This window comes from Exophiala oligosperma, assembly GCF_000835515.1.
Source record: "Exophiala oligosperma strain CBS 72588 unplaced genomic scaffold supercont1.61, whole genome shotgun sequence".
Taxonomy (NCBI): domain Eukaryota; kingdom Fungi; phylum Ascomycota; class Eurotiomycetes; order Chaetothyriales; family Herpotrichiellaceae; genus Exophiala; species Exophiala oligosperma.
Genome location: NW_015622878.1, coordinates 1 through 24,721, shown reverse-complemented (window position 1 = coordinate 24,721; position 24,721 = coordinate 1). Strand labels below are relative to the sequence as shown.

The 24,721-nt window shown below is 49.7% G+C and overlaps 14 protein-coding genes across 16 annotated transcripts; 7 read left to right on the top strand and 7 right to left on the bottom strand.

Moving 5' to 3' along the window:
- Positions 1–332: 332 nt before the first annotated feature.
- PV06_11782 (uncharacterized protein) lies at positions 333–644 on the top strand (the record flags this gene model as incomplete). The annotated part of the gene is made up of 1 exon (XM_016413510.1): positions 333–644. The coding sequence occupies one exon, from the start codon at positions 333–335 to the stop codon at positions 642–644; it is 312 nt and encodes a 103-aa protein (XP_016256126.1).
- Positions 645–1,086: 442 nt separating this feature from the next.
- On the top strand, positions 1,087–1,518 carry PV06_11781 (uncharacterized protein; the record flags this gene model as incomplete). The annotated part of the gene is made up of 1 exon (XM_016413509.1): positions 1,087–1,518. The coding sequence occupies one exon, from the start codon at positions 1,087–1,089 to the stop codon at positions 1,516–1,518; it is 432 nt and encodes a 143-aa protein (XP_016256125.1).
- Positions 1,519–1,587: 69 nt separating this feature from the next.
- PV06_11780 (uncharacterized protein) lies at positions 1,588–1,878 on the top strand (the record flags this gene model as incomplete). Its single annotated transcript, XM_016413508.1, has 1 exon — positions 1,588–1,878. The coding sequence occupies one exon, from the start codon at positions 1,588–1,590 to the stop codon at positions 1,876–1,878; it is 291 nt and encodes a 96-aa protein (XP_016256124.1).
- Positions 1,879–2,060: 182 nt separating this feature from the next.
- Positions 2,061–2,385, top strand: PV06_11779 (uncharacterized protein; the record flags this gene model as incomplete). The annotated part of the gene is made up of 2 exons (XM_016413507.1): positions 2,061–2,091; positions 2,153–2,385. 2 exons carry the CDS (start codon positions 2,061–2,063, stop codon positions 2,383–2,385), a joined length of 264 nt encoding a protein of 87 aa, XP_016256123.1.
- A 907-nt stretch (positions 2,386–3,292) lies between these two features.
- PV06_11778 (uncharacterized protein) lies at positions 3,293–4,244 on the top strand (the record flags this gene model as incomplete). Its single annotated transcript, XM_016413506.1, has 3 exons — positions 3,293–3,550; positions 3,589–3,792; positions 3,906–4,244. The coding sequence occupies 3 exons, from the start codon at positions 3,293–3,295 to the stop codon at positions 4,242–4,244; spliced, it is 801 nt and encodes a 266-aa protein (XP_016256122.1).
- Positions 4,245–5,041: 797 nt separating this feature from the next.
- On the bottom strand, positions 5,042–5,341 carry PV06_11777 (uncharacterized protein; the record flags this gene model as incomplete). Its single annotated transcript, XM_016413505.1, has 1 exon — positions 5,042–5,341. The coding sequence occupies one exon, from the start codon at positions 5,339–5,341 to the stop codon at positions 5,042–5,044; it is 300 nt and encodes a 99-aa protein (XP_016256121.1).
- Positions 5,342–6,757: 1,416 nt separating this feature from the next.
- Positions 6,758–7,646, bottom strand: PV06_11776 (uncharacterized protein; the record flags this gene model as incomplete). The annotated part of the gene is made up of 2 exons (XM_016413504.1): positions 6,758–7,528; positions 7,638–7,646. 2 exons carry the CDS (start codon positions 7,644–7,646, stop codon positions 6,758–6,760), a joined length of 780 nt encoding a protein of 259 aa, XP_016256120.1.
- A 194-nt stretch (positions 7,647–7,840) lies between these two features.
- PV06_11775 (uncharacterized protein) lies at positions 7,841–8,435 on the bottom strand (the record flags this gene model as incomplete). The annotated part of the gene is made up of 1 exon (XM_016413503.1): positions 7,841–8,435. Exon 1 carries the CDS (start codon positions 8,345–8,347, stop codon positions 7,841–7,843), a length of 507 nt encoding a protein of 168 aa, XP_016256119.1. The 5' UTR covers positions 8,348–8,435.
- Positions 8,436–12,580: 4,145 nt separating this feature from the next.
- Positions 12,581–13,514, bottom strand: PV06_11774 (uncharacterized protein; the record flags this gene model as incomplete). The annotated part of the gene is made up of 2 exons (XM_016413502.1): positions 12,581–12,842; positions 12,919–13,514. 2 exons carry the CDS (start codon positions 13,512–13,514, stop codon positions 12,581–12,583), a joined length of 858 nt encoding a protein of 285 aa, XP_016256118.1.
- Positions 13,515–13,874: 360 nt separating this feature from the next.
- PV06_11773 (uncharacterized protein) lies at positions 13,875–14,114 on the bottom strand (the record flags this gene model as incomplete). The annotated part of the gene is made up of 1 exon (XM_016413501.1): positions 13,875–14,114. The coding sequence occupies one exon, from the start codon at positions 14,112–14,114 to the stop codon at positions 13,875–13,877; it is 240 nt and encodes a 79-aa protein (XP_016256117.1).
- A 346-nt stretch (positions 14,115–14,460) lies between these two features.
- On the bottom strand, positions 14,461–15,279 carry PV06_11772 (uncharacterized protein; the record flags this gene model as incomplete). The annotated part of the gene is made up of 1 exon (XM_016413500.1): positions 14,461–15,279. The coding sequence occupies one exon, from the start codon at positions 15,277–15,279 to the stop codon at positions 14,461–14,463; it is 819 nt and encodes a 272-aa protein (XP_016256116.1).
- A 546-nt stretch (positions 15,280–15,825) lies between these two features.
- Positions 15,826–16,350, bottom strand: PV06_11771 (uncharacterized protein; the record flags this gene model as incomplete). Its single annotated transcript, XM_016413499.1, has 1 exon — positions 15,826–16,350. The coding sequence occupies one exon, from the start codon at positions 16,348–16,350 to the stop codon at positions 15,826–15,828; it is 525 nt and encodes a 174-aa protein (XP_016256115.1).
- A 561-nt stretch (positions 16,351–16,911) lies between these two features.
- Positions 16,912–19,995, top strand: PV06_11770. Of its 3 annotated transcripts, XM_016413496.1 has the most exons (6): positions 16,912–17,473; positions 17,551–17,657; positions 17,722–17,798; positions 17,848–18,455; positions 18,555–19,294; positions 19,419–19,995. In XM_016413496.1, exons 1-6 carry the CDS (start codon positions 17,264–17,266, stop codon positions 19,537–19,539), a joined length of 1,863 nt encoding a protein of 620 aa, XP_016256112.1. In that variant the 5' UTR covers positions 16,912–17,263; the 3' UTR covers positions 19,540–19,995. The 3 variants fall into 3 exon arrangements, with proteins under 3 accessions (XP_016256112.1, XP_016256113.1, XP_016256114.1); XM_016413497.1 differs by lacking the exon at positions 17,551–17,657; XM_016413498.1 differs by having other exon boundaries at positions 16,912–17,657.
- A 447-nt stretch (positions 19,996–20,442) lies between these two features.
- PV06_11769 (uncharacterized protein) lies at positions 20,443–22,502 on the top strand (the record flags this gene model as incomplete). The annotated part of the gene is made up of 5 exons (XM_016413495.1): positions 20,443–21,028; positions 21,091–21,283; positions 21,343–21,492; positions 21,555–22,021; positions 22,072–22,502. The coding sequence occupies 5 exons, from the start codon at positions 20,443–20,445 to the stop codon at positions 22,500–22,502; spliced, it is 1,827 nt and encodes a 608-aa protein (XP_016256111.1).
- Between the last annotated feature and the right edge of the window lie 2,219 nt (positions 22,503–24,721).

Genomic DNA, 24,721 nt, shown 5'->3' with positions numbered 1-24,721 from the left:
CTAGCGTCATTCTCAAGGTCTGTCATTCTAAGCTAGCTGTCACCACTCGAGGCCGATGCTGGTGTCCACGAATAGGCAGAACGGTTCGGTTGATCTTTCTCTTGGCTTGTTCAGCCGCGATTGGTCGATCGGAAATACTAAAGAAGTGGTCAGTGACAGAACGTAAGTAGCTAGTTCCTCACAGGCTGGTTAATTATTGGAGCTTAATTAACTCATATAAGAACACACTGCCATTCAAGAAGACGCATCTGAGCGCGAAAACAAGGCGAGCGCGGACCCTGCAGAGGACACGTGTCCTTAACGCCGGCTGCAGCCGCACCTTGTGAGCAACGATGAATCGAACCCCAAACAACGCAACCATCACTGTGTCACCAGCAAAGCACGCCCGAGCACCTCGAAGAAAACGCGCACCGGCACCAACCGCCCAGGTTCGTGAAAATAAGACATTACGACGCACGCGCCGAGCGACGCGGGCTGAGAGTTCCCAACCATTCCAATTTCGAGATGTCGAAGACAGCGACGATGAGAATGAGGAGGAAAATGAAAATACCACAACCGACCTGAAGGAACTGCTTCTGCTGGTCAAGGAGCTCAGGAAGACTATTGACCAACAGAGCAGGTCGATCCAAGGGGCCCAGTTCTAGTTGAAGGAGCTGAAGGAAGAACAACAACAAGGAAAGCACAGAACAACGAGCTTAAGGGTGAGATCTGCACACTCCGAGACCATGTCGATAAACTATCGGCATTGCTGTCCTCTACACCGTCGTGGGCATTCATCGCAGCGAAGCGAACCGGGCCAGGGTCAATGCACCAGACACCCAATGTGACCACTGCTGGCACGAACGGTCTCGCAAGACATCTTCCCAGCCAATTGGTCATAGCAGATACGCTCCACTGCACAATCGACACCTCCCGGGTGGTATCATAGGACGTTGACAAGACCTCACCAGGCGCCATCCGGGCAACCGTGGAAAAGGAGGTCCGCTCCAGTAGTGGACAAAGAGTTGGCGCTGCCTCGCAGTCACCAGAGATGTGAAAACCACGAGCCGCATCAGAATCGTGTGCAGAGACGAAAGTGAACATGACATGGTCAAATTGGCAGTAGGGACGAAGGCGGCGCCAGGCGTTAGAATACTGAGGGACGAACTCTACCCGATCAAGGTGGACAATGTCAACCGGTTAGCAGTTTTGAACGAACATGGAGACATCCGAGCCGGAGCGACGGAGACATTTGGCCAAGAAAATGGAACGACAGTCGCGAAGATAAGATGGCTGAGCAAGAGAACGGCACCCAAGGCATATGGCTCTATGGTAGTATACGTGACGAAGGACAGCGACGCAAGACGCCTCCTGAGGGAAAGTTTCTTTCACGTGGCAGGAGAATCTGGCTACACTGTGATATTCGAACGCCGTCCTTGCCCCGAGCAGTGTCGTTGTTCACTTGCGGAAATACACAAAGGTGCGCGAGATGCGCCGGTGGTGGACATTGCCACAGCGAATGCACCGCGACCGTCGTAAAGTGTGTTCCGTGCGGAGATCCACACGAATCGTTCAGCCGAAACTGCCGAAGACTCTACCCGTCTCATCATGAGTAGAGTGTTCCATATGATGCAGCTGAATGTGAGAAAGCAAGGCGAGATACACGACAGTCTAATGAATGACGAGAAAGTACCAGACATGCCGGTCCTCGCGATCCAGGAACCTCATGCACGGAGGATCCGGAGCATGCTATGGATCAACATAGAGGTGGAGGCGGAGCAGGTGCGGATCGAGTCGCCTGACATGACGGCCGCAGTGGTCAGACTCCCGGATCGGCTGATCCTGGTGGTCGCGGACTACGTACCAGGAAGACGCGCAGGCTCTTCGAGTGACATGTGACAGCCTGCGAAGAGCAGTGAGGGAGGTCAGGAGAAATGCGGGAACAGTGGTGGAGGTAAATGAAAGATGGCGAGAAATTCTTTATTTCTCGAGACCAAATCCGGGACGGGGTGATACCGTAAGGTGGAAAAGAGATTATCGAAATTGCAGCAGGATGGCGGGTGAAAGAAGATGAGGTTGGCATGAAGTCATCGGAACTTGCTAATACAGCAGGTAAGTGTGACAGCCGCACCCTGATCACTGACAGCATCTTGACCACATACTATTCCTATAGCCTACATTTTTTGCAGTGCGCAGAGACCTCCCTACGAGAATCGTTTCGACTTCTTCACTCTCCATGGGCTGACCCCCACTGTTCATTTCCCTGCCTTCCTCGAACATCCAGCTTTCCCTCCGACGGGTGTTGCTCGCCTAGTTGAATATCTCGGAAGGGTCATCATTGCTTTATATGCTGGAATTGGTTGTCCAGAACCGGAGCTCACCTACGCCTTGTCCCATGTCCCTTAGAAAAAGACCAGGTCCTGGAAGAGCCTGTTTGAGTTTGCAGCACAACACGATGACGACGGTCATCTATCCAAAAGCATTCGAGCATTAGCAAATGCGCAGAATGTATCCATACCGTACAATGATAGGCCGGAATTTCGGCTCAAGCAAGATATGTTTTTGCTACTTGCCCGTTCTCTGGTTGATAGCGGGAGCGCTCAGCCCATGATTGAAGGTCATCCACTTGACGGGATCAGCGGGGCAGGATGAGAAGAGGCTTGGGAGGGCGTTCCGAAAAGATAGGGGCGGTAAGCGGCGGCTCACTTAGTAGGTATCGCAGCGTTGGTTTACAGTACCAGTTTCTGGATCCTGCATCTCAACGAGTGGAAACTGCATACGCAGATGAAATGCAGATGCCTCAGTACTGTAAGGTTGAAATTGAAATTGGAATTATGGACTGCTACTGGTACTTCTCGACGAAGGTACTAGACGAGTAGTACGAAAATCCGCCTAAGCATTCTCGACAACGTCCGAATAGTAGTCGAGTACCTGAATAACATAGGGACTTTTATTTGCGCACTCCCTATTACAAGGGTAGAGGAGTACCACCCCCGACAGAATGCCCCTCGAAGCCCACAAGACCGAACTCGGAAACAGGACTCGCCAACCGTTTCCTCTTTCTAAAGTCCGCGCCCGCCGTTCCGAGGATACTAAAATCTTGAATTCCATCCGCGTCCCCGCGTGGACGAAATTTTATCTCGCTCATTTCAGAAATTCGGCGCCTTGCAAAATGCATCCGCTGATATGATTCCGAAGACTCGTATTACTACTACGTAGCAAACTGTTTGGAACCAAAAGCCCTAGTGCCAGGCCATTGTCCAGACACAGCGGCTATCAGCATTTGAATACCGCAGTCTCACACAACAGCCCAATGGCTACACTAACAGCTACTAGTACGCAACCGAGTCATGGAACGCTCTCTGCCGAGGGTGAGTTCTCCTCGCAAGAAGAGACGGCGGCAAAGCAAGAGTTTATGCATGCACCGACATTCAAAGACAAGAACGAAGAACGAAAGTACCTGAAGAACCGTCTCGCTGCAGCATTTCGCATCTTTGGGAAATACGGCTTCGACGAGGGTGTCGCGGGCCACATCACCTGCCGTGACCCAGTTGAACAGAATACTTTCTGGGTCAATTCCATTTGGACTATCATTTTCTCTCATCAAAGCATCGGATCTTATCCAGGTCGACCATGACGGCAACAATCATTGGCGGCGGAGAACATAAACTGTTGAACGTAGCAGCGTTCATGATCCATTCTGCCATCCACGCCGCTCGACCGATGTTATCTGCGCAGCGCATAGTCACAACACCTACGGTCGCTCTTTCTGTGCACTTGGAAAGCCAATCGACTGCATCACTCAGGACATTTGTGCCTTCTACGAGGTAAGTGTTCATCTAGTCTCTGGATGAACCCCTCCGGCCAGACTGGATTGTCTTTGGCTAACAAACGACGTCGATAAGGACCATGTTTTTTACTCATAGTTTAACGGAGTGGTATTGGCAAAAGAAGAGGGAGAAGTCATTGCTCAAGCTCTTGGAAACAAGAAAGCCGCACTCTTGCAGAACCACGGGCTCTTAACCGTCGGAAAGACCATCGAGGAGGCTACCTACTGGTTTCTGAGCTTGGAAAAGTGTTGCCAGGTCCAATTGCTGGCAGATGCTGCGGCGGCAGTGCATGGCGCGGCCACACTTAAGATGAACAAGGCGGATGCCGCATTCAGGCATCGAACTGTCGGGTCTGCTAAGGCCGGCTGGCTCAGCGCAAAGCCACCCTTTGACAAAGTGCATTACGACACTGGGGCTGACTACTGCTGCAATTGATACGGATCCAATAATGGCAGAAACTCTGAACCGAGATTCCCAACTTTCTGCCACGTCTCATTCAATGACGACTCAGTGTGCCTTTACACTGAAGAAATTGCTCGGAGGCCATTGCTCCGCAAGCTGTTTGGCGCATTACTAGTAGCTAGATTGTTTCCACGCCATCGTCCGAGGAAAGTAACTCGCTGCTCGGCATGAGGATCACCGTTTGGCTATCTGTAAATTGCGTTGAGCATTCGTAGAATACTAGCGGACTTACTGTAGAAGTACAAAATGCCGTAAGCTCTGTAAGGTCCTAATTGCCGCCCCAGTTGCGGTATCTTCGGCCCGTCCGTCCTCAAGGGAGTATTGGCCCCTTCCTAAGCTTTCCGGAGTGTATTCGAGAGCTACTGCCCTAAGAGTAAGAAGAGCAATGCTATCAGAGAAGAGAGTCTTGTCGAAGGGCAACTGACACGATACCCATAACAGCTAACATCTGCCGGATCGAAGAGATGGTTCCAAGCAAAGACAAAGAACTTGGATCAGCCGTCATGATGTCACCACGAGGAGAAGCCCTGCAAGCCAAAGATGTTTTGGATATCTGTCCAGCCAACCTCGTTATGGTGTTTAGACAGCCCCACTTCGAACCAGCGATCGTGATGAACTTTATTCCCTTGGGGAAGTAATGTGAGCCTCCAGTACGTTGCGCGTGGCGAGGCCAATTTGCGACATTGCGTCCAAGTTTGTCATGGTACCAATTTGAACAACTGGCTGCAAACACTGAGTCAGCGAGCCGTATGTGGACGTCCAAAGTGTGCTCAGTTTTCAGCAGTCCCCTTGACGGAAATGGTCCTCGCACTGCCATCGATGATCGGAGCTACTAGGGAGAGTGCTATGTGCACAGATTGAGTCTGCGACTGCAAGATAGCGGAGCCATGCGCCGAAACCACGTTTGAGCCAAATCTGCAATTCCGAGTCAATTTTGCGTTACTGGTAGTACCATCCAGGATCCGTAAGGGAAGGAGGCTAACACCTTTCGTGCCGTAGACCTCCATCAGAGCAAAGAACTCGGACACCTTAAACCCAGTGGCGGCGACTAAGAAGTATTCGATAGTCATGAGAAGACCGTATACGAGAAGTAGATTTCCGCGCACCTTCTAGAGGACCATACGAATCTTGCCAAAATGGCAGTACAGCTTCAGACTTGTCCACATATAAAATGATCCGTGTATTGAACCCCTTATTTCCGATGCTAAAGTAATTTTGACTTGCCTTGTCTCAACGATATGATAATCAGAGTCAAAGACTCCAAAACATCAAGGGAGAGATGGAAATTTGCAATGTTGAAGCCGATGTTGGGAACTAATGGTTTTAAAAGTGGAATTTTACGAGCTGCTGGGTCTTGCAAAGATCGATCAGCTTGTTATTATGCACGAAGGGTTTTACTCTATTTACATGACGTATGACCAGCCCGATAGTCCTTCAAGCGGCCTTCACGACGCCGATCGCTCTGGAGTCACTGAACTTATGCATCACTATGGCACTGAGACTGATGAGGGGTGTAAAGTACTCAAATGGAAACGAGAACCTTACATAGGATACGGGCACGTCTCGATACTGGTGGAGAATGTTGAGGCACTCTGCCAGAAACTAAAAGGAGGTCGGTGTCTCATCCCTGAGACTTCCCGGCGATGCCCAGCACTGACAAATAGCAACAATCTCCGACGCCTATGGATACTGCGTCCGATTGGTCAGCAAATTTACCCAATTCCAGCAAAATGGATGTAGAGTACATTAAAATATGCTGAGAATCAAGGACCCTGTCTCCAGCTTGGAATTCTGTCAAGAGGTACTGGCAATGGTCTTGGTTGACACCGAGAACAATTAGAAGATGAGTCCACCAACTACATTCTTGGTTATGAGAGAACAATCTCAAAGCCACACCTAAGTCACAAGGCTTTGTCTCCACTTTCGAAGGTTCGGAGAACAAAGCTGGCTGTTCTTATTATGATGGAAACTCGGATTCGAAGGGGTTTGGTCAACGATCTTGATGCAGCTTGCGCCCATTTCGAGAGACCGAATGTCCGCTGGCCGAAGCGGTTGAACGAAACCTTGATGAACCACATGGCATTCATGCTGGACCTAGATGGGTATTGGATTGAGCTGTTGCAGAATGAGACGTTGAAACCTAGAGCTCGCTAGCGAAGATGTAGTTTGGACTCCAGAAGCCTGCTAATGCTTCTCAGGTAATTGTTTAGTAAGCGTTGGATTTTCTGGGGAAACAATGTTCTGGCCAACCTTTGCGCATGGCACCAAGTTCGGAACAAACCCCTAAACACATGCAGTGTTGTTGAAGGTGAGCATTTATCCCTTCCAATGTTGAGGGACGAAATTATGTGTGGAGGAAGTTGATCAAATTCGTGTCAGATTTGTAAAATTCAAAGATACAATCCTTAATCTATGTCAATGCCCAAGATACTCTCTTTCACAGACCTCAACTTCTCAAACGGCTGGTCAACCATATTTGCACACCTCTATGCAATAAAATGATCGGGTCGAACGAGAATAGCTCCATCCTCATCCACCTCACGTATTTTAGGCCAGTCACGATACATATCAGCGTAGTCTTGCCGATAGCCGATAGAGAATGCATTCAAGATCAACTTACTTCTGTGGGTAAGCTCTGCAGCAGTGACTTTCCACTTGTCGCCTCCGATGCCCGTAAGCAGCGTGAACACGCCATGTCCAGCAAGATCAAGGGTAGACAGGCGCTCTTTCTTACCTGGCTCGCAGAGCCAAATATGGGGGAGGTGGTATCCTGGGAAAGTCGAGACCAGCAGATGTTTGATGGGATTTGGGTCCGCAAAAGTGGGATGGATGTCAACATTTTCGATTTTGGTCAATGCCGAATTCACGTAGCTTTGATTCATTTGAATTCCTAACGCCTGGACCTCATTGGTGATCTTTTCAATGGCAGCGTCCAAATTTTGTCGTAAACTTTTGCCATCTGCAGATGCTTGAGCTCGAACTTCGAAGAAGCGGTCTTGTTCCTCTTTGACGAGACCGATAACCTGCCATAGATCTCTGTGAGCGACCATGCCTTCGTTGGCTCGGCGGACAACACCAACTGCCACAGGTTTTCTATCTGGGGTGATTGTGTCTAGGATTGCCGAAGAAGCCTGGCCTTTAAGGACGTATGCTAATTTCCATGCAATATTGAAAGCGTCGGAAATGCAGGTGTTGCTCCCCAGACCGTTGATAGGTGGATGGCGGTGCGTGGCATCGCCAAAGCATATAACGTTGCCCTACTGCCACGATTCAGCCACCTGATCGTTAATCGTCCACCTAGAAGCACGAACACGTGTTATCTTGTCTGAGAATTACCGCAGCAAGGGGCAATGGACATTTTCTTACCTGAAACATGACTTGATTTTAATAGGCACTGTGCTGCCACCGATCATTTGGTGGAGCCTTGCTAAAATGTCTTCGTCCGAGGGTTCGAAAGCTTCGTCTGCACCGTTGAGTAAAGGATGCATGGAGACAACCCATTCGTTCCAAGGCCTGATTGTCCTAGAATTCCCTACGGCTGACCATGCTGGCGCATCGGAATTCAATATCTAACTCAAGCCGCCGGGACGAGCTTTGAAGTAGTTGGAGAGATCTGATTCGATGTGGACGTTGAAAGCATTGTTGAGTTGCTTTCCAATGATAGGGATGCCGGTACTGGCAAAAACGGCACTTCTCGCTCCGTCGCAACCAAGAAGATATCGAGAAAGAACATGAAACTTGTCACCGGAAGCTCGATTGCGCACAGTTGCTCTGATTCGCCCACCGTCGATGGGCTCTTGAGCCACAAATTCAGTATTGAACCGGAACTCGGCACCTGATTCGGTTGCTGCTTCCACCAAGATGGGCTCTAGGACGCTTTGAGGTACATCAGTCATCGAGCAAGGGCTTGCCCTTTGATAATCTCCTTTTTGCTGGTGGTCATTTCCCCAGGAGTACAACCGAGCGATTTCTTCCCCTGCAAGCGAACATTGCCAGGTCGTATGCATCATGTATTCGCCCGAAGTGGCTACACTCAATGCTTTGTCTTCTAATGCCGCATCTCTGAGGACCTCCATTGGCCTCTGATTGAAGATATGGGCTCGCGGAGTATTTGCTGTTGTCTTGTGTGGGAAATGACAAGCGAGGATATCCCATACCGGCCTAGGAGCAGCGCACCGGTGGCTCCTGCAGGGCCTGCGCCCACTATCAGTACAGCGACATGGACTTCTATTGGATTCATGAGTTTCAGGTTCTTGATAGCTTAATGTGAGGGGCAAATCATATACCAGGATGTTGAGTTCTCGCCATTTGGATGACCTTGAATCCGCTGTCTCACTAACACTACTAATTGTCAAGATTATGGTGAAGGTTGACCGAGGTTATGGCCAGATCGTTATGCAGAACAGAAAACTTATGGTGCGGAAAGATAATTGCTGGCATCTCGGGTAAAGTGGCCTGGCCTGGCGTCAATGAGCCGCTCCGTTCCGCAAACTGGTTCGGCTTCTGGACCGCCAGAAAAAGACGCTGTGATGGCAAGGTTTTATCTGAAACTGGTGCATTTGAAATGAATATTTTCCTCACAAAAGGATGGGTGACGCAGGACTCCTCTCAGTATGACTATTTCGCTGATGCAGTTGGAATAGTCTACACCAAATTGCCTTCAACCACTTGAGGACCAACGTGATTGAATTTCGACTAGGGAATGCAGAGGTCCAAAATGTTTCGAATCAAGTTACACTTTTGACAGGTTCCCTCAACCCGATCGGTCTTTCTGCAGATAGAAAGACATTGGACGCGTGACCTGTTGAAAGGCATAGTTTGACCATCGCTTTGACTTCGTAAACGGATGAGGCAGAATCTGACGACTTTGTAATTGACCCACATTTCCTGAGGTTGTTGTATGGCGCCCGTTTCTTAGCCTCCACGGAAGAATTTGCGGGGCACAGGCCCACGGCGCATGATTGATTTTAAGCACTCTTCCGCAATCCAAACTGTTTTTAGAGATCGGAACATGAATAGACAGTTAATCTGCGCAGCAGCGGTCGAACCCAGGAACATAACACGCTGATGCGGTCATTTAGGCGATCTGAAGTCGAGATCGAACAAATGGACCGAAGAGTCGAGGTCCTTGAATCCCTTCTTTCCCGTTCCGCAGCCCAAACGTAACACCCACATTTTCCCCTCCTCTTGCTCTTGAACTGGCTTCTGTTGGCCGTCCTGCAAAACAGTCCAGAAGTGACGTCCAGTTTCCAGACTAACATCAGTTTGGGAAGCCTCTCATTCTCTCACATTCCACGAAATGCAAATGGCATCTTTAGAAAGCAAAGACTACTGCTCAGGCAAAATGCTGGCCATTAGTGTTGGATTCGTTCACAAGGAAAGGTCAGACATCATCAAGCTCATGGTCTCACCATGTATCGACCTTCCACCGGCAGGCAAAACTACTGGTCGACCCGGAACTGGAGAGGGGTGGTAGACGTCGATCAATTCAAGCGTTATTACTTCCTAGTGACTTCGAATGCGGCGCTGGAAGAGACATGATGAGCTGGATGTATGCTGGCATGGCATATCGCTTGTTCTTCGACCTAGGGCTCAACATAGGCAGCATTTTACTCGGTCTCAGCACCTAGGGGACCGAGGTTCGCGAGAAACTTTCTATTGCGTGTGAGATGTTTGACGAGGAAGGCTCGAAGTCGGCTAGTTCAATTGACGAGCAAATGGCATACTGATCAAGTTTCAGATGCTGGCCACTCTTCTTCGTCCGTCCGATCTGTGTGAAAAAGAGTGACTTGAAAGGCGCAAACTCATTCAGTTCGATCCTATGCTGGACCAGTCCTAGTAGTAACGGCCAGAAAATATCACAACAGCAAATTATCTATGACTCAGCCAAGTCGCTTATGAATATTGCCAGTAAGGTCAGTGACAGCCATACGAGTCGGACAAGTGATGTCAACACATCCTCCAACATGGCAATGCTGGTTCTGCTTGGAGAGATCGAAATGAACTGGGAGCCAGAAAACGTCCAGAAGGTGATAGCGAATTTCTTCCTCCTTCAGGAAGGTCCCGATCCTCAAACTGAACCAAACCGTACAAAGATGCCGTCATGCAATGATCCAGTCCGTCAAACTGACAATCTATCCAAGTCAGCAGTACCACGCCATTCGAACCATGCTGTATCGGCCTTTTATAGGTCAGTCTAACCCACACAACAGCGGCCTTCAATACATTTAGAACACCCAAGAACCTCGTGCCGTCAACTCCTACGACCTTTGTCTAGAGGGTGGGCTCCAATTGGCGAAGATATTCGAAGTGTCACGATCCTGATTCAATCGTCGAAGGAGCTTCATTACCGCCATGCCGCATGCCGGCGCTGGCATAACAGCACTGATCGAGGTGATTACCCGCTCTCAACTTGCTGAGCAGCGTCGAGAAGTCATTCGTCGTCTCTTGAGTTTGAAATCGGCACTTTCTGAGCTTGGGCATGTTTACTGTATCACCATGCAGGACTAGTCGCGAGCGATGCAGTTAAGAGTGACCAAGGGATTTTGCCAGTGCGGGATTGTGGGCGCGGCTACTCCTACTAGTACGGTACATTGTATCTCTTACTGAGTGCTGAATAATCAAGGTGTATTGGATGAGGCGTCAGTTGACCGAACTACTAGGACTATGGCTCGAATTACTGCCTGGTCCTTCCTCAACGAAAGTGTTACAGCCATAGATACTGTATGCTCCTGGCAACCATGCTTCTTCCAAGACGACTTACGGCATTTTGGCCATGACTTCGTGGGTGGGTACTGTACTGTAAGACACCCATTACTAGTAGCATTACCACCGCCTCTCTGAAACTTTTCCACACCAGCCAGAGGGATGCATCGGAGATGCTCTCTTACTACCTTCAATTTGCAAAACCGCTGCAATCTTTCGTTGCAAGGAGGTTCGGAAATGAATTCTGGAGTGGAGCATCTTCAGCCGGTGATTTCTGTTCGCGGTGGGGTACTTCCTGCCACCAACCAATTCGCACAGGGCCACTGCTCCACGCTATAGCTTTCACTTGTTATACTGACTACTTGTACCACCGTGGGTTCTCATCGACTAGAAATCCACGATATCACACCCCTCGCGGGCTTCGAAGCGTACGGTCAAGACTTAGAGACATCCGTTAACTGTTACAGCGGAGTAGTCGTTTCCCAGGAATGCCTCAGTGAGCGACATTGACCCACTGAATTCCCTAATATCCGCACTCCGCTAGAGTCACTGTACAGTACGTATTTGCCTGGTAGCGTTTCGATCTATCCGTTCTTGGGAGACCTCGATGTTTGAGTTCAATTGAGATCTCCGTGGTCCGGAATCGTACGATGATCAACTCACCATCGGCTCATATAAGAGATGGTTGGCTCGCCACCTCGCTTCCCTGCCGGCCTGTTCGTGTTTTGCCCAGAACTGTACTTCAAGTGGCGACATCTTTGCTTGCAACTCCCGCGGTAAATTTTCAGTAAAGCTCCTCCATAATCTCAAGGCGCTGCTTCATCGAGCTTGTCTCAGGAACGTTGAACAACATCTATCATCTAGGTCTCTTAAATCCCTACATTAAGGGGCCAACAACACAAGCTGCGATATTCACATGGCATCATTTCTCATTACTACAACCGTCAAAACGAGGCTCCGCTCTAGAGGTTGAACGGCCTTGTTGCTGTTGGAATTTGAAATTGCCTCTCAGAATCATTGCCACAAGAACATTAACAAAATACAAAATACCTAACTAGTGTATAAGACGATAGATATGTATAGAGTTTGATACCGGGCCAATCCGTTCTATAAGCCCCACGATAACTCCGGTGTACAATGAACATCACATCTCCGGAATTCAGAGCTGTCTATTCAGCCTTCTTCGTCGCTCTTGTCCTCAGCTTCATCATCCCATACACCAAAGCGTAGCTGCTGATGACGAAAATCACCACAATCGCGTTGTCTCTCCAACCGTAGTAGTAATCCTTCAAGTTAATGTTGTAAAGGTAGTCACTACCACGGCCGTATTGACAGACGCGGCATCCACTAGTCGCACCTGGGCTTGTGAGATTCATCCTGAACCCCATACCATGCATGAAGTCAGGCAGATATTGTTGGCATGTTTGTCCATCGGGTGTGTCAAAAATAGCGAACTCCGGCTCCTTGCAGACAAACAACCCACCCATGAGATAGGAGAAGGGGTTGAGATAATAGAGCCAATACCGCCAGAATGTTTGAATTTGGGCGTAAGGGACTAAGACACCGCAGAATGAAACCAGGACGCCAATCAACGGCGGGTTGACCTACGAGGCAAACACGGCATTGGGTGCATAGGCCGCGACGAATTGGCCGATACCTGTGTACAGGAATTCGTACATCAACATAACAAAGAAGACCGCGCCGGCTTTGTTCGAAGCTGACGGCAGACCTGCAGTGTAGTAATAGCAGACATAGTACAAGACTGCACAGACACCAAGATAAGGCAGTTCCGAGACGATGAGGCCAGTAACGAAAGGTGCCCAGTGGTACATCTTGCTCTTCTTCTCCCGCGCTTCATACAGATCTCTGCGCTCAATGGAAAGAGGTTGAAGCTGCACGATCACGCCGGGAGCCACGAAGACAAAAAGAAAACTGGACGAACAGGGTAAGCGGCAAGTCGGCGACGGACTTCCCAATCATCCAAAAAGTAAAACCGCTGGAGAGTGCCACGCAAACATGAAGTGCGACTTTGTTGGTCGTGTAGTCGTTGTTACGATACAAAGAAACGTTCATGCGATGCGTAACTAGCTTGATCTGTTCCCATAGGGGAATGGCAAACTTGTGGCCATCAACAACAGTTCCCGGAGGTTTCGAAGCGGCATATTCCACAATGTGATCAAGCTCTTGGATCATCGCAGTGTACTCAGGAGGCTTAAGCCAGACGTCGTTCCAGTCTCTGCCCTTTGACAGAGATCCAGATACAACATCAATCATATGTTCGGCAGGATTTGCATCGGGAGAACAAGGCGCACCGTTGCGACCAAAATAATCCTTGATGTTAATGGCATTGTCACCAATCTCTCCAACATAGACTGTCTTTCCGCCTTTGGCCAGCAGTAAGAGAGTGTCGAACCGAGCAAAGTGCTGCGCGGATGGCTGATGGATGGTGCAGAGAACAGCTTGACCACCAGCAGCGAGCTTTTTGAGGAATCGCAACGTGTTGAAAGCAGCTTGGCCGTAGCCCCGAGGTGGGTTCATCAAGGAAGATGAGGATGTTGGGCTTAGGGACCAACTCAACCCCGATCGTAACGCGCTTACGCTGTTCAACCAAGAGACCGGCACCAACCCGACCGATGAGCGAGTTCTCAAGGTCATGTAACTCAGGCAGGTCAATCACCGTGTCAACGTACCTTAGCTTTTCTTCGGTGGGGACATCTCGAGGTTGGCGAAGGAGTGCAGAAAATTCCAAAGCCTCGCGCACCGTCGAGTAGGCCTCGTGAACATCAAGCTGCTCGCGATAGCCGGCCGAGCGCTGAAACGATACCAGAAGCTCCCTACCGTCCACCAGAACGCTGCCCTAGATTCTACCTTCGGTTTTTCGTTGCGCGAGGACGTCCATTAGCGTGCTTTCCCAGCACCAGATGAACCCATCAGCGCTCCTGATTTGCCAGGCTTGATCCAGCCATGCTCATTGTCGAGTAGTTGACGTTCACCAGTGGGCGTGTTGACAGTATAACACAGATTCTTCCAGGTAAAAGCTGACTTATTTCTCATTAGACCATCTGCTTGATCGTTTGGGCCTTTCTCAGCGGTATGCTGCTCTTCAGTCCTCGCGGAACTTGCGCTGCTCTCCTGCATCTTTTCTGGGAGTCGAGATTCTTCGTCTTGGCTGAGAAGTTTGCTTTTAGACTTGTACTCACGAGGGACAAGAAGCACTCCTCCGCCACTGGTGAACTTCCATCTACTAGTGGAAAACACCGTTGAAAACGCGAACAGCGCCCACCACGCCAGACGATTCCGAGGTTTCTCCACAGATGAGAGTGCGAGTACGACAGAGAATCGAGATATTGGTCGCCAGTGACAAAGTTGGCACCTGGCAGGGCACCACCTATTCCAGTGCAAGCCGCGTATGTAGTGTCATACCCTGTTCCACTAGGTCATGCATGGTATATGCCGGAGATGGAATTCATTGGCAGCCAGGCTTTCAAGACCGTATGCCATGGGATTGATCCAATAGATCCAGACAAACCATGGGTGCATGTGAGGCTTCGGGATTTCGTAGCCAATGTAGGTGACAAGCGCTGCTACGGCGAGCCCAGATACTTTGGACGCGGCGTCGAAGGTGTTGAAAGCGGCTCCGACCAACCGGAAGAATGCCGTCATGCATATGTTGACCGAGTAGACGAGGAGCCAAAAAAATAAAAAATGCGCCTGCTGTCGCTTTCAAGGCAACCATCCAGTATAGTATCACAGAGAAGCAGGTGACTTGAACGAAGAGGATCGGGAGGTCCGCCGTTATCTGCGCAATGCAGAAGGCCGCCGGGTGGTAGAAGGCAAACTGTTTGTGCTTGGCAAGCACAGGTCTTCCAGTAAACGAGTCTGTTGTCTCGCTCATGGCGACGAGAGCGTTATACAGCAAGGCAAAGAAGAGAGCCCCGCCGAGTTGTTCGGAGCGTTGTAGAAGAGGGACCCTGCGATGAAAGCTTGGACTATGGAAGTGATCTGTTTGATGGCGGACGTAGCTTTGTCGCCCCATATAATCTGATATTGTCGAACGATACAGGTCATGACTTGGGCGGCGAGCGACGCTGTTCTCTTTTGCGACAGCAGTATCCGGATAATTGTATTCAGCTTGCATCCGTTTCCTGGTCTCTGAGTTGTCATAAATCTTCTGAATCGCTGATCCTGTCCTCGGAAAGTGCTCGAACTCTTGCTTAACCACTCTGTCCGTTGGGGCCGTTACACCAGTGAGAAAGTCGCCAACGTTGGCCGAGTCTTCACAGATAAAACTCAGCCCTTCCATGAACGGTCGTGATTCTCCCCTTAGGACCGTAATATATCTCCTTGCCCTCGTCCAAGATCAGGACTTTGTCAAAGAGACTGAAGATCCCGTTTCCGGCTTGGTAGAGTCACAACTGTAGTAAGACCCAGAACGTCTGTCATGGCCCTAATAGCTTTTGTCCACTCAAGTGCAGTACTGGCGTCAAGACCTCGCGTGCTATTGTCCCTACAATAGACACTTCCACGGGTGGCCAAAGTTTCAATGATCGAGACACGCTTACACTCGCCACCAGACACACCGCGTACATATTCATTGCCAACCTTTGTATCGTGGGTGTGTTCGATACCCATTGACCGAAGAAGGAAGTATTTGAACCCCTTGTTAAAGTCTAGTGGACTATGGAGATCTTGAGCCCGTTGAGCGGAAATCTTCATCCGTGTAGCAAAATCCATGGTCTGTCCGACCGTCAACGACGGGAAATGGAGTTCTTCTTCGGCATTCATGACGATCTGGCTTCGATATTTCTTCGATTCTGTGTAGTTCACGGAGCCATAGAAAATATCGCCTTCAATTGCTGCGTAACCGTGCCGGCGATTGGCAAAGCACGTTGAGAAGTGTCGTGCATCCTGAGCCGGGCCGGCAAACTACCAGCAGCATCTCGCCAGGCTTCACGCAACCGTGACTGTTACTGAGGATGGTCTTCCTCTGAATGCTTAGTTTCTTCTGTTTGGAGTCTGATAACTGAGCCGCGATGTTGAAGAGGGGCATAATATTTTCGTGGACAACTGTGCCTGCGCCTTCACCATAGACATTCAGATTTCTCGACGTAAGCCTGAGCTTGCGTGGCTTGAGGCCGCTCGCCACATCTTGATTGTTCCAATGCTTGACTTCACCGGTGATATTCCATGTGGCATCATACGGATCATTTTCGGTGTAATCCTCATCGATATCGTATGTTTCTCTGTCGTCCTCGTGTGTAGAGTACGTCGACTGACGTGTCACTGTCTGCCACAAGAATCCTCCATGCTGCGCTTGAACTCGAGGTGCTGAGGATGTGGACGCCCGCGAGGCGTTCGACTTTAATCGCTCCATGTTGGGTTGTGATCTCTGAATTCGAACGCTACGAGCAGGATCCTGCGGAAGAGGACGACGATGCAGAAAGTGAGAACTACATCACGACATTCCAGAGATATATGCGATCTTGACCGAGCCGGCTGCTCCTAGAAGCTGATCATGAAGTGTCTCAGATCGTACATTATTCCAGTCGAACAACAAAATATCGACCTGTGTTTCGGGCCTGTGCGGCATGTTATCTTTGAGAGTGGGATGAGGACGCGGTGGATGCATTCGCCATTTGTCTACGGAGTACTCCGTATGTACATCACAGATACTGTATGTAGTTGACGGGCAATGGTATGAACTCTTCTGTTGGCATTCGGTCCACAAGAAATTCCGATGCCGCTTAATAACAAGCCTTTTGCGCCATCGGTAGTGTCAATCGCCGACTCCGCTTCATTTAATTGGTCTTGATGAGAGACATCGCCCTCGGAAGATCATGAACCCGATTTCCTTCCAACTCTGCTTATGTCAGCGAGAGTAGTTTTTCTCTCGTGGTTGGGACGTGTTTGCTGATCATTCTTCAACTCAGATTCTCTAAGGCCGTGTCGTGATGACGACCAATGTATTGAACTAGGTCTACTTGGGGCTCAGGTTGGGACCTGATCTGCATTCGTGTTTGTAAGACTTGACTCCTTTATTCTCATTTAAAACCGGCCAGAGAACCACGGTGGTAAATATTGTATCAACGCTAGCCGTTACAGCCCATTTCTTTGATCAATTGTTCCGTTACTAACACTCTTTTTCTCTGCGGCCACCAAAATCTTCCGCCACTCCAAATCGCCGATGAAATTTCTGGATTCTTGCCTTCTCTCTGGTTTGGATGCCTACATACGCGTAACTGCCGCCGGGTTCAGCGTTCATACGCACTTCCATCCTTGCTAGATGCATGCCGCGTTCAATATTGCGGACCTCCGGCTCACTCCTCACCTTACCTGTGACGCTCACCTGGGTTCCCGGAGCGTCAGGTCCCGCCCATCCTATGAATCCACAACCGGGATCACCGCTGGTGAACATCCGCTCGCCCGCATTCGGCAGTGGTGGCACTCGAGCTACGCGAGTACGTCTCCGTGCATGTGATGCATGCCATCATAGAAAGGTAAAGATAGATCAATTACAAGAACATGGCCTCTCTACTTGTGGTCTTACAGTACAGGACATTGCTGAGGTCTGAAGATCAAGTGTGATAGTACCACAGTCCCATGTGACTGGTGTCGACATCACAATATTATTTGTGAGATCAAAAGGGCATGTGGCCCCAGACGGAAAGAGAAGCGATCAGAGTGAGAAGGCTCATCATAGGCATTCAATGCCATTCATGTTACTAACATCAGGTCGTAACAACAGACTCGGCGAGTCTAGCCTCGTTCAGCGTCTTGAACGAATGGAAGACATCTTGATCAAGAATTTGAAAATGCGAACCTGTACGTCTTCTCTCCGTAGGGGTAGATGCAGAGCTGACCTTTGCAATAGGGCCGGTCCCGCAAGTTACCTGCAATCCGGAGCCAGCAGAACAGTTCCATCAACGTGGGCCCGATAACTCAACTCCCGCTCTGATATACCTGGCGTCCTATAAACTCGGGGACATCAACCTTTTTCATGGCGTGCCTTTTCTATCACGTGGGGGTCAGAGATGGATTGTCGTTCGAAGTGAAGAAGATAGGTTGGAGACGAACAACTATAATGTCCCTGGCCCTCTGTGGCTGAATCAAGATCACGACTATCGCCCTGAATCTCTCCTCCGTCTAACGCTTACAGATCTGCCCCCTCGCTACGTTCTAGAACGCTCTTTGGAGAAACATCAAAGCTCAGAGTTTGCCGATGCGTTCCCGTTGATCGACTCTTCGCTGTTTGCCACCACTATGGAAGAAGCGTACAATAATCCAGGCTCGTATGAAGCATTGCCAGCAAAAGCATCTATATTTGCTTATTTGGCCTTGGCGTATTTGGTCGGCGACTCCGGAGATGAGCCTGCAACTTCTCTGAATGTTGAGCGATACGACATTGCCTGCCAATTACTCATACCTGACCTCTTCAGTGCAAGGGCTAGCAGCAAGGTTGTCGATGCACTTATGATGATGGTAAGATCTTGATCCCCCAGTGTGGCATCAGACTCCATGCGATCTCGTCTAATGTGACTACTCCTCTTGGAAATGTTAACTTGTCTCTTTGACATTTAGGGGGTCTACCAGTTCACATGCGGTAATATCCACAGAACAGACATCATCATATCCCTTGCGTCTAAATCTTTGTTCATGCTGGGCGCTCACTTATATCCTGGCCTTGAGATCGATGGCGCGCCGAGTGGATCTTTGAATCTCGAAGCGCGCAAAAGGCTCCATCGACGGGATCTATTTTGGATCTGCTACACATTAGACAAAGAGATCACATTCCGTACCGGGCGACCACCTATCATCAACGACACCTCATGCGATCTCACCTTTCCAGTGTATTACTTGAATCAGATATCTCGCGGTCATGACGGAAGATGGCGACTTCCAGGCGACCTCCGCCTTAGTATGATCAAATCAAAGGCTTACGAAAAGCTCTATTCGCCCCAGTCTTCACATAATTCTGACAGCGACATATTGAAAAACATCCGAGAGCTTGACAATATGCTGGAGGTCTGGAGATTGTCACTTCCAGTCCGTTGCAGACCAACACTCTCATCATTTCCTAAAAGGGCATCAGCTCGGCCAGAGGATACGCCAAGGAATATTTCAGCTTTCGTTATTCGGCTGGAGTACTATCACTGCGTGACGACAATTCACCAAGCGAGTAGTCGATGCAAGAACTGGAGTCATAAGCACCGAGTCGAGGAAGGCCTGCGTTCAAGCATAGATGTCGCGCTAAGAAGTAGTCGCTGCCAGCTATCCAACCTGCATCTTGGTGAGCCCTTTTTCATTCCCAAACACTTCTGGTATGTCCACTTTCGGTCTTTTCCCCATTTCTAGGTTTCCAGTACCCGTGAGCAATAGGAGTAAACCTCTCTTTTACTCTCGTGGGATTGTAATATCACCACTAATGTTTCCTCTTCCCTCCAGGGTTGTCCTCTTTTATCCCATGTCTGCGGTATTGACTCTTCTGTCACCTCTTACTCGACCCATCGGCGGAAACAGCGGTGTCAGATGCTCAAATCTTGAAAGGTTGCTTATCGTGTATTGAAGACCATCTTACTTCAACAAGGTTCCATGAGCTCTCTGAGCTGCAAAAATTACACATGAGGCGCGTCTACAAGGCAATCGTAGAAGTTGTCCATTCTGCCGAAAAAGCCACTTTCCAAAGCAGTCAATCGCAAAACTCGAGCACTCCTGAACAAACTTGAACGAATACCACGTGATGCGCGAACAGAGTGATCCAATCAGTGGCCAAAACGATGTGGTAGCTGAGACAGCGTGGCCGAAGAGCGCCCTAGGTCGTGGCGGCCAGGAGTTTTTTTTTTCCTAGAATTCCACCCCTGGCCTGTGGAGCAAACACAGGACCTCTGTCTACCTACATCTTATGCCCGAACTGGCGGTCGGTACCAGGTTATTGACGGCAGTCCAAATGGGCCAGAGTATATAGCTTAATCCGATGTTATCGGTCAGAAGGCCAATTATCAATAAAATGGTCCAGATATAACTAGAAGACTACCGCTCACATGTCCAGCACTTTGTTCTCTATCTGAAATCTATGGGCATCAAAAGGGTTAAGCTGTCTCAAATGTGCCTACAAGACTGACCAAGGACAAACAGTGCGATGGTGGGCGTCCAAGCTGCATGCGATGTACTGAAACGAAGGCTATGTGTGTATACGAAGAAACGATTGTTCGCAAGTCAAACTCCTCGTCCGGGTACGTGACCAAGACACCACGCTCCTATTCTCCCCAGGGATTCCAAGACCTAACTGGCGTTCAGGGAAAAATTTCAAGTCCTGGACCGGCTGAAAGCCATTGAGGAAAAGCTAGAACATGTCCAGTGGACTTACACACGCAACCCACCTCAGCTTCCTATCGAGCCTTCATCCATGCACAGGTGTCATTTACCGCATAATCCGTCTACCGGGCCCTCTATAAGTCCGCAAGAGGACATGCCTCCTTGCGACGTCTTCGAAGACTCCGTGGACGGTATTGGGACTATTCGCTCAAGCGACAGCCAGGATGATTCTGCACACTTCGGGGCATCGTCCAACATCGCTTTCCTGCTCCGCATCACCCAGGCTCTGGCCAATTCGGCTGGTTGCGGTAACTCAAGAGATCTGCTAAAACCTTATCATCGTTGTCCGTCTTCTGCTACGTCTTCGAACGTTCCTGGGCCTGAACCGGGCCTTTCCGGCGCCCTATCCTGGCCGAAATCTTGCCAAGCTACTATCCTTGATATTCCACCGGATGCCATGGACATAATACAGGAGTACTTTGCAACCGTGGCGCTGTTCATGCCCTTCTTGCATGAAGAATCATTCATTGCTGTTTTCGAGCGAGGGCGTACGCAATGTTTCAGGAACGTTCGAAAATCATGGCTGTCCTTGCTTTACATGATTTTGGCCCACGTCTACCTAACTCAGACAGCAATGTCCCCTAGCACAGAGTCAGCTGAACGTTCCGAAAACTTCTTCCAAAATGCCTTGGCTTTGGCGGTGCCGGAAGTCATCTTGGGCCCGACTAGCCTGGAACATGGTATGATACGCCCTACATCTGCCTAATCAGTCCCAGTGTTCTAATAACTTAACATCATGCAGTCCAACTCTTCTGTTCGATTTGTGCGTACCTGCAAGGCTCATCGCACTCTTCGCGTGTATGGACATTCCACGGCCTGGCTGTTAAGTCCGCCCTGCAGCTCGATCTGTGCTCCACTGAGTCTTGCTCTCATCTAACGCCTTTGGACCAAGAGATGCGGAGACGAACTTGGTATATGTGTCTCATAAACGATGCGTGGGTGACCTCCCATTCTCGCCTTATTCGTCTACCCTAAACTAATTTTTGGGGTCTAGGATATTTAGTGTCAAGTTTGGTCGACCACCCTTAGTGGCAGAGTCCTTGTGGAAGGCGAGCACCCCAAGCAAGATCACCGATTTACCTCCGTCCGTTGCCAGGAGCCCCTCGGTGATGGCTACGAGCCTGTCCTATTACCGGGCTATGTTGTAAATGACTCTTCACCGTTCCCCGGAAATATAGCACCACGAGCTGATCTCACGCTGAACAGATCACTGTCATTCATCATACGCGACATCACGAAGAGACTATACTATGATAATGTCGGATCCCCTCCACCCCTAAGCTGCGCTGAGACGTTGACGGAAACCTTTAATCTCTCATACAAACTTTCCGAGTGGCATGGGAATGTGCCTCGAGCTCTGCGTCCCGGCGAAGGACTTGAGAAGCAGTACACTAGACACCAGCCTCTCGAGACACGCAGACTCCAAGTGGCCCTGTCCTTTCGATACTCTGGTGCCTGTATCCTTCTTCATCGCCCAATATTACAGAAGCTTTGGGATTTCAATAGTGATTCAACCAGCCTGGAGCTGACTCTGCTCAAAGGGACAGGCTTTCTTTCTTTGAGAAGCTGTATGGATACTTGTAGAGACGCAATTCAAGTGGGAACAAGCATCGTCAAAGAGATCAATAGGCAAACGAATTTACTGGGAGCATGGTGGTTCACGACCTATTACAGTGAGTTTGTTCAATCCTTGCCTCTCCTAAGCCCGGGCTAATGAACCAAGCTTTCAATGCCTCCCTCATGATCTTGGGCGTCCTCCTGGCCTCAATGGAACCGTCCTTCAATGAATTGCTCTCGCTCAAAGCCACCACGTCTCTCCATTCTAGTCTGAATGACGCTGTTACACTATTGGCTCAACTTGACGGAGGCAGTCCAATGATCAAACAGTGTCGCGAATGTCTACAACGCTTGCTTAAAATATACTACTCAATCGCCCAAGCATCCATTACTGAAGACGGCAGTAACAAGAGAGAGCAAATTGAAGTCGACCAATTAACGTCGAGCTGTACCTCTAGCGGAGACATCGATCTGAGCTGGCTACCTCCGAAGGATTCCGGCTCTTTCACTCTAGGCCATGGGCCGGGTGTTACAGACACAGACCTCAATCTGTTTGAAGGCCTCTTCAGCTCCAACTTTGAGTTCCTGTACGGATAAGGCTAGTTGGGCTTTTTCTCGACGCCGCGACGAAAAATTGCCCGTCTGCCAGCATCAGTCCACATCGTTTCGTTTACACATCCTTCATTCTGCTACTGGAATTGCCTGTGGATGGCCATCAATATCGCTGCTATCCACCCAGTTTCCATGGAGTCCCGCCCGGAGACGAACAGGCAACTTTATCAGAGCAATCTGGGCCATTGTTCTTGTATCCATAATTACCATTTCACTGCACATTTCGTCATAGTTGTTCAGCAGTGCAATCAGGTAGCCGTCTCCCTCGAGAGCGTTGGGACTACGCGGCACGAAGACGCATTCTTGACAGAACTTCCGAGGACCCGCGAAATACTTTTTGTACTCTTTAGTATCGACATCGAAGGAAGCAAGGCCGTTGAACAACGGATACCCAGCTACAATCAAGCATCATTGATCAGCAGTCGACCATGTAACACCCAAGAGGGCTTGATGGAGGTGATCAGATCCGATGGATCTTACTTACCTCCCATACGAGGAAGGATAAACGGAAAATCCGTGCCGGCCGTCTTATCCATGACGCAAACAAAGATTCGCGAATGGCGAGCCATGGCTAAGCGATCGTCGATTCTGGGGAATTCGGTTTCTTCCTCCTTGATGAAATACTCGGGCATGCCGAGCTCCAGGTTGTCGCTCCTGTAGTCAATCTCAAACTTGCATAGGAGCGATTCGGTCTCCCCAGGCCTCGGGCCCTTCCCGTTCTTGTCTGGCCACCAGAAGAAGACATTGTCGGGTGCATATGTCATGTGAAGGTGAATCTTACCGTGCTCTTCGAACGCGTTGGCTGTGTGTCCGGCGAAACCAGGAGGTGCACGAAACCACTGACAGAGTTAGCGACTGTTTATTCGCCACGGGCCCCTCCAAGCTGAGCCGAGGGCTGAAGATGGTTTACCTTGACATCACTTCCCTTGGCTTGTCTCCGAGGCAGGACTCCAATGTACATGGGGATACTGTAGTCCCATTGCCAGTGCTCTCCACCATTCTTGAGGCGTTCCAGGTCGCATGTGAGGGAAATAATGGGAAAGAGGACCTATGAATATTCTGTTAGGACGACATTGGGAAGGCAAAGGGAAAGAAAACGCCAGTCTTACGTAGTTTTCCGTGACGGCGAAGTCATGGATCATGCCACAAATGGGAGAGACGAGCCACACTAGCTCTCCCAATTTCCCATCCTTGTCGAAGGTATAGTAACAGATGTCGTTCGTTGCGTCCCCCTGAGCCTCATAGCCAAAGCACACCATCTCACGACTGACTGGGTCAAACTTCGGATGGGCCGTGAAAGTTAGACAAGGCAATTGCCCGTCAAAGTCATACAGACCGAGGGTCTCGAGGGTATCGGGATCCATTGCATAGGGAGGTGAGTCTTCCTTGAGCGCTAGGAGTTTACCGTTCCAAAATACAATGTTGGTATTAGCCGTCGACCGGACTTTGAAGTCGACCAAATCTGTATATCTGTTTCTATACTTTCCTGTATGCGGGGTTAGCCCTCAGGTTATTTCCATCTCTTACGAGGGTAAAGGCCAACCTAGAAGAGCTCTCCTTGCCTTTGCTTCTCGTACAAACTTCTCGGTCCGAACATAGCGTTGCTTAAAATCAACGTGGCCGTTAGAGATGCGAAATGCGCTGATGTTACCGTCGCCGTTAAACCACTAACCTCGGTAAGTGATTGATCAGGCATCCCAGACAAATGCCAAGGTCCAAATAGAACGTACCACATCATTTCCAGTGAAGGAGGGAAATTGAGGCTCAGGCATCACCCGGTAGAATGTGCCATTGATTCCCTTTGGGATTTCCCCAAAAACTTCGAGATTGCCTATATCACCCTCGAATCTCGTTGGCCTATGAAAGCCTGCTACTTGGGGATCCTCCAGTGAGAAGTGTGCGGGTGCCGGTGGCCATTCGTCTTGGTGATTCGAACATCCAGTTGAACCTCCAGTTGAACCATTGAGTCCCTTGGGCTTTAAAGCTTCCTTGAAATGGCCTGCCATGGAGCTGTCCGTTGGCCTGATACTTGGCACCTGGCTCAGAAGCTGAGGAGAATGTCTTCGGACGAGGTACTTCGGAAAGTCTGCTTTCGACGCCACCGCTGCTATTTGGCTAGTCTACCATCTGGCTTCGGAAAGGCTCCGACTTGAGCGGACCAATGAAACAGGCTCGGGGGTACCGGCAGGGATGAAGAATAACAA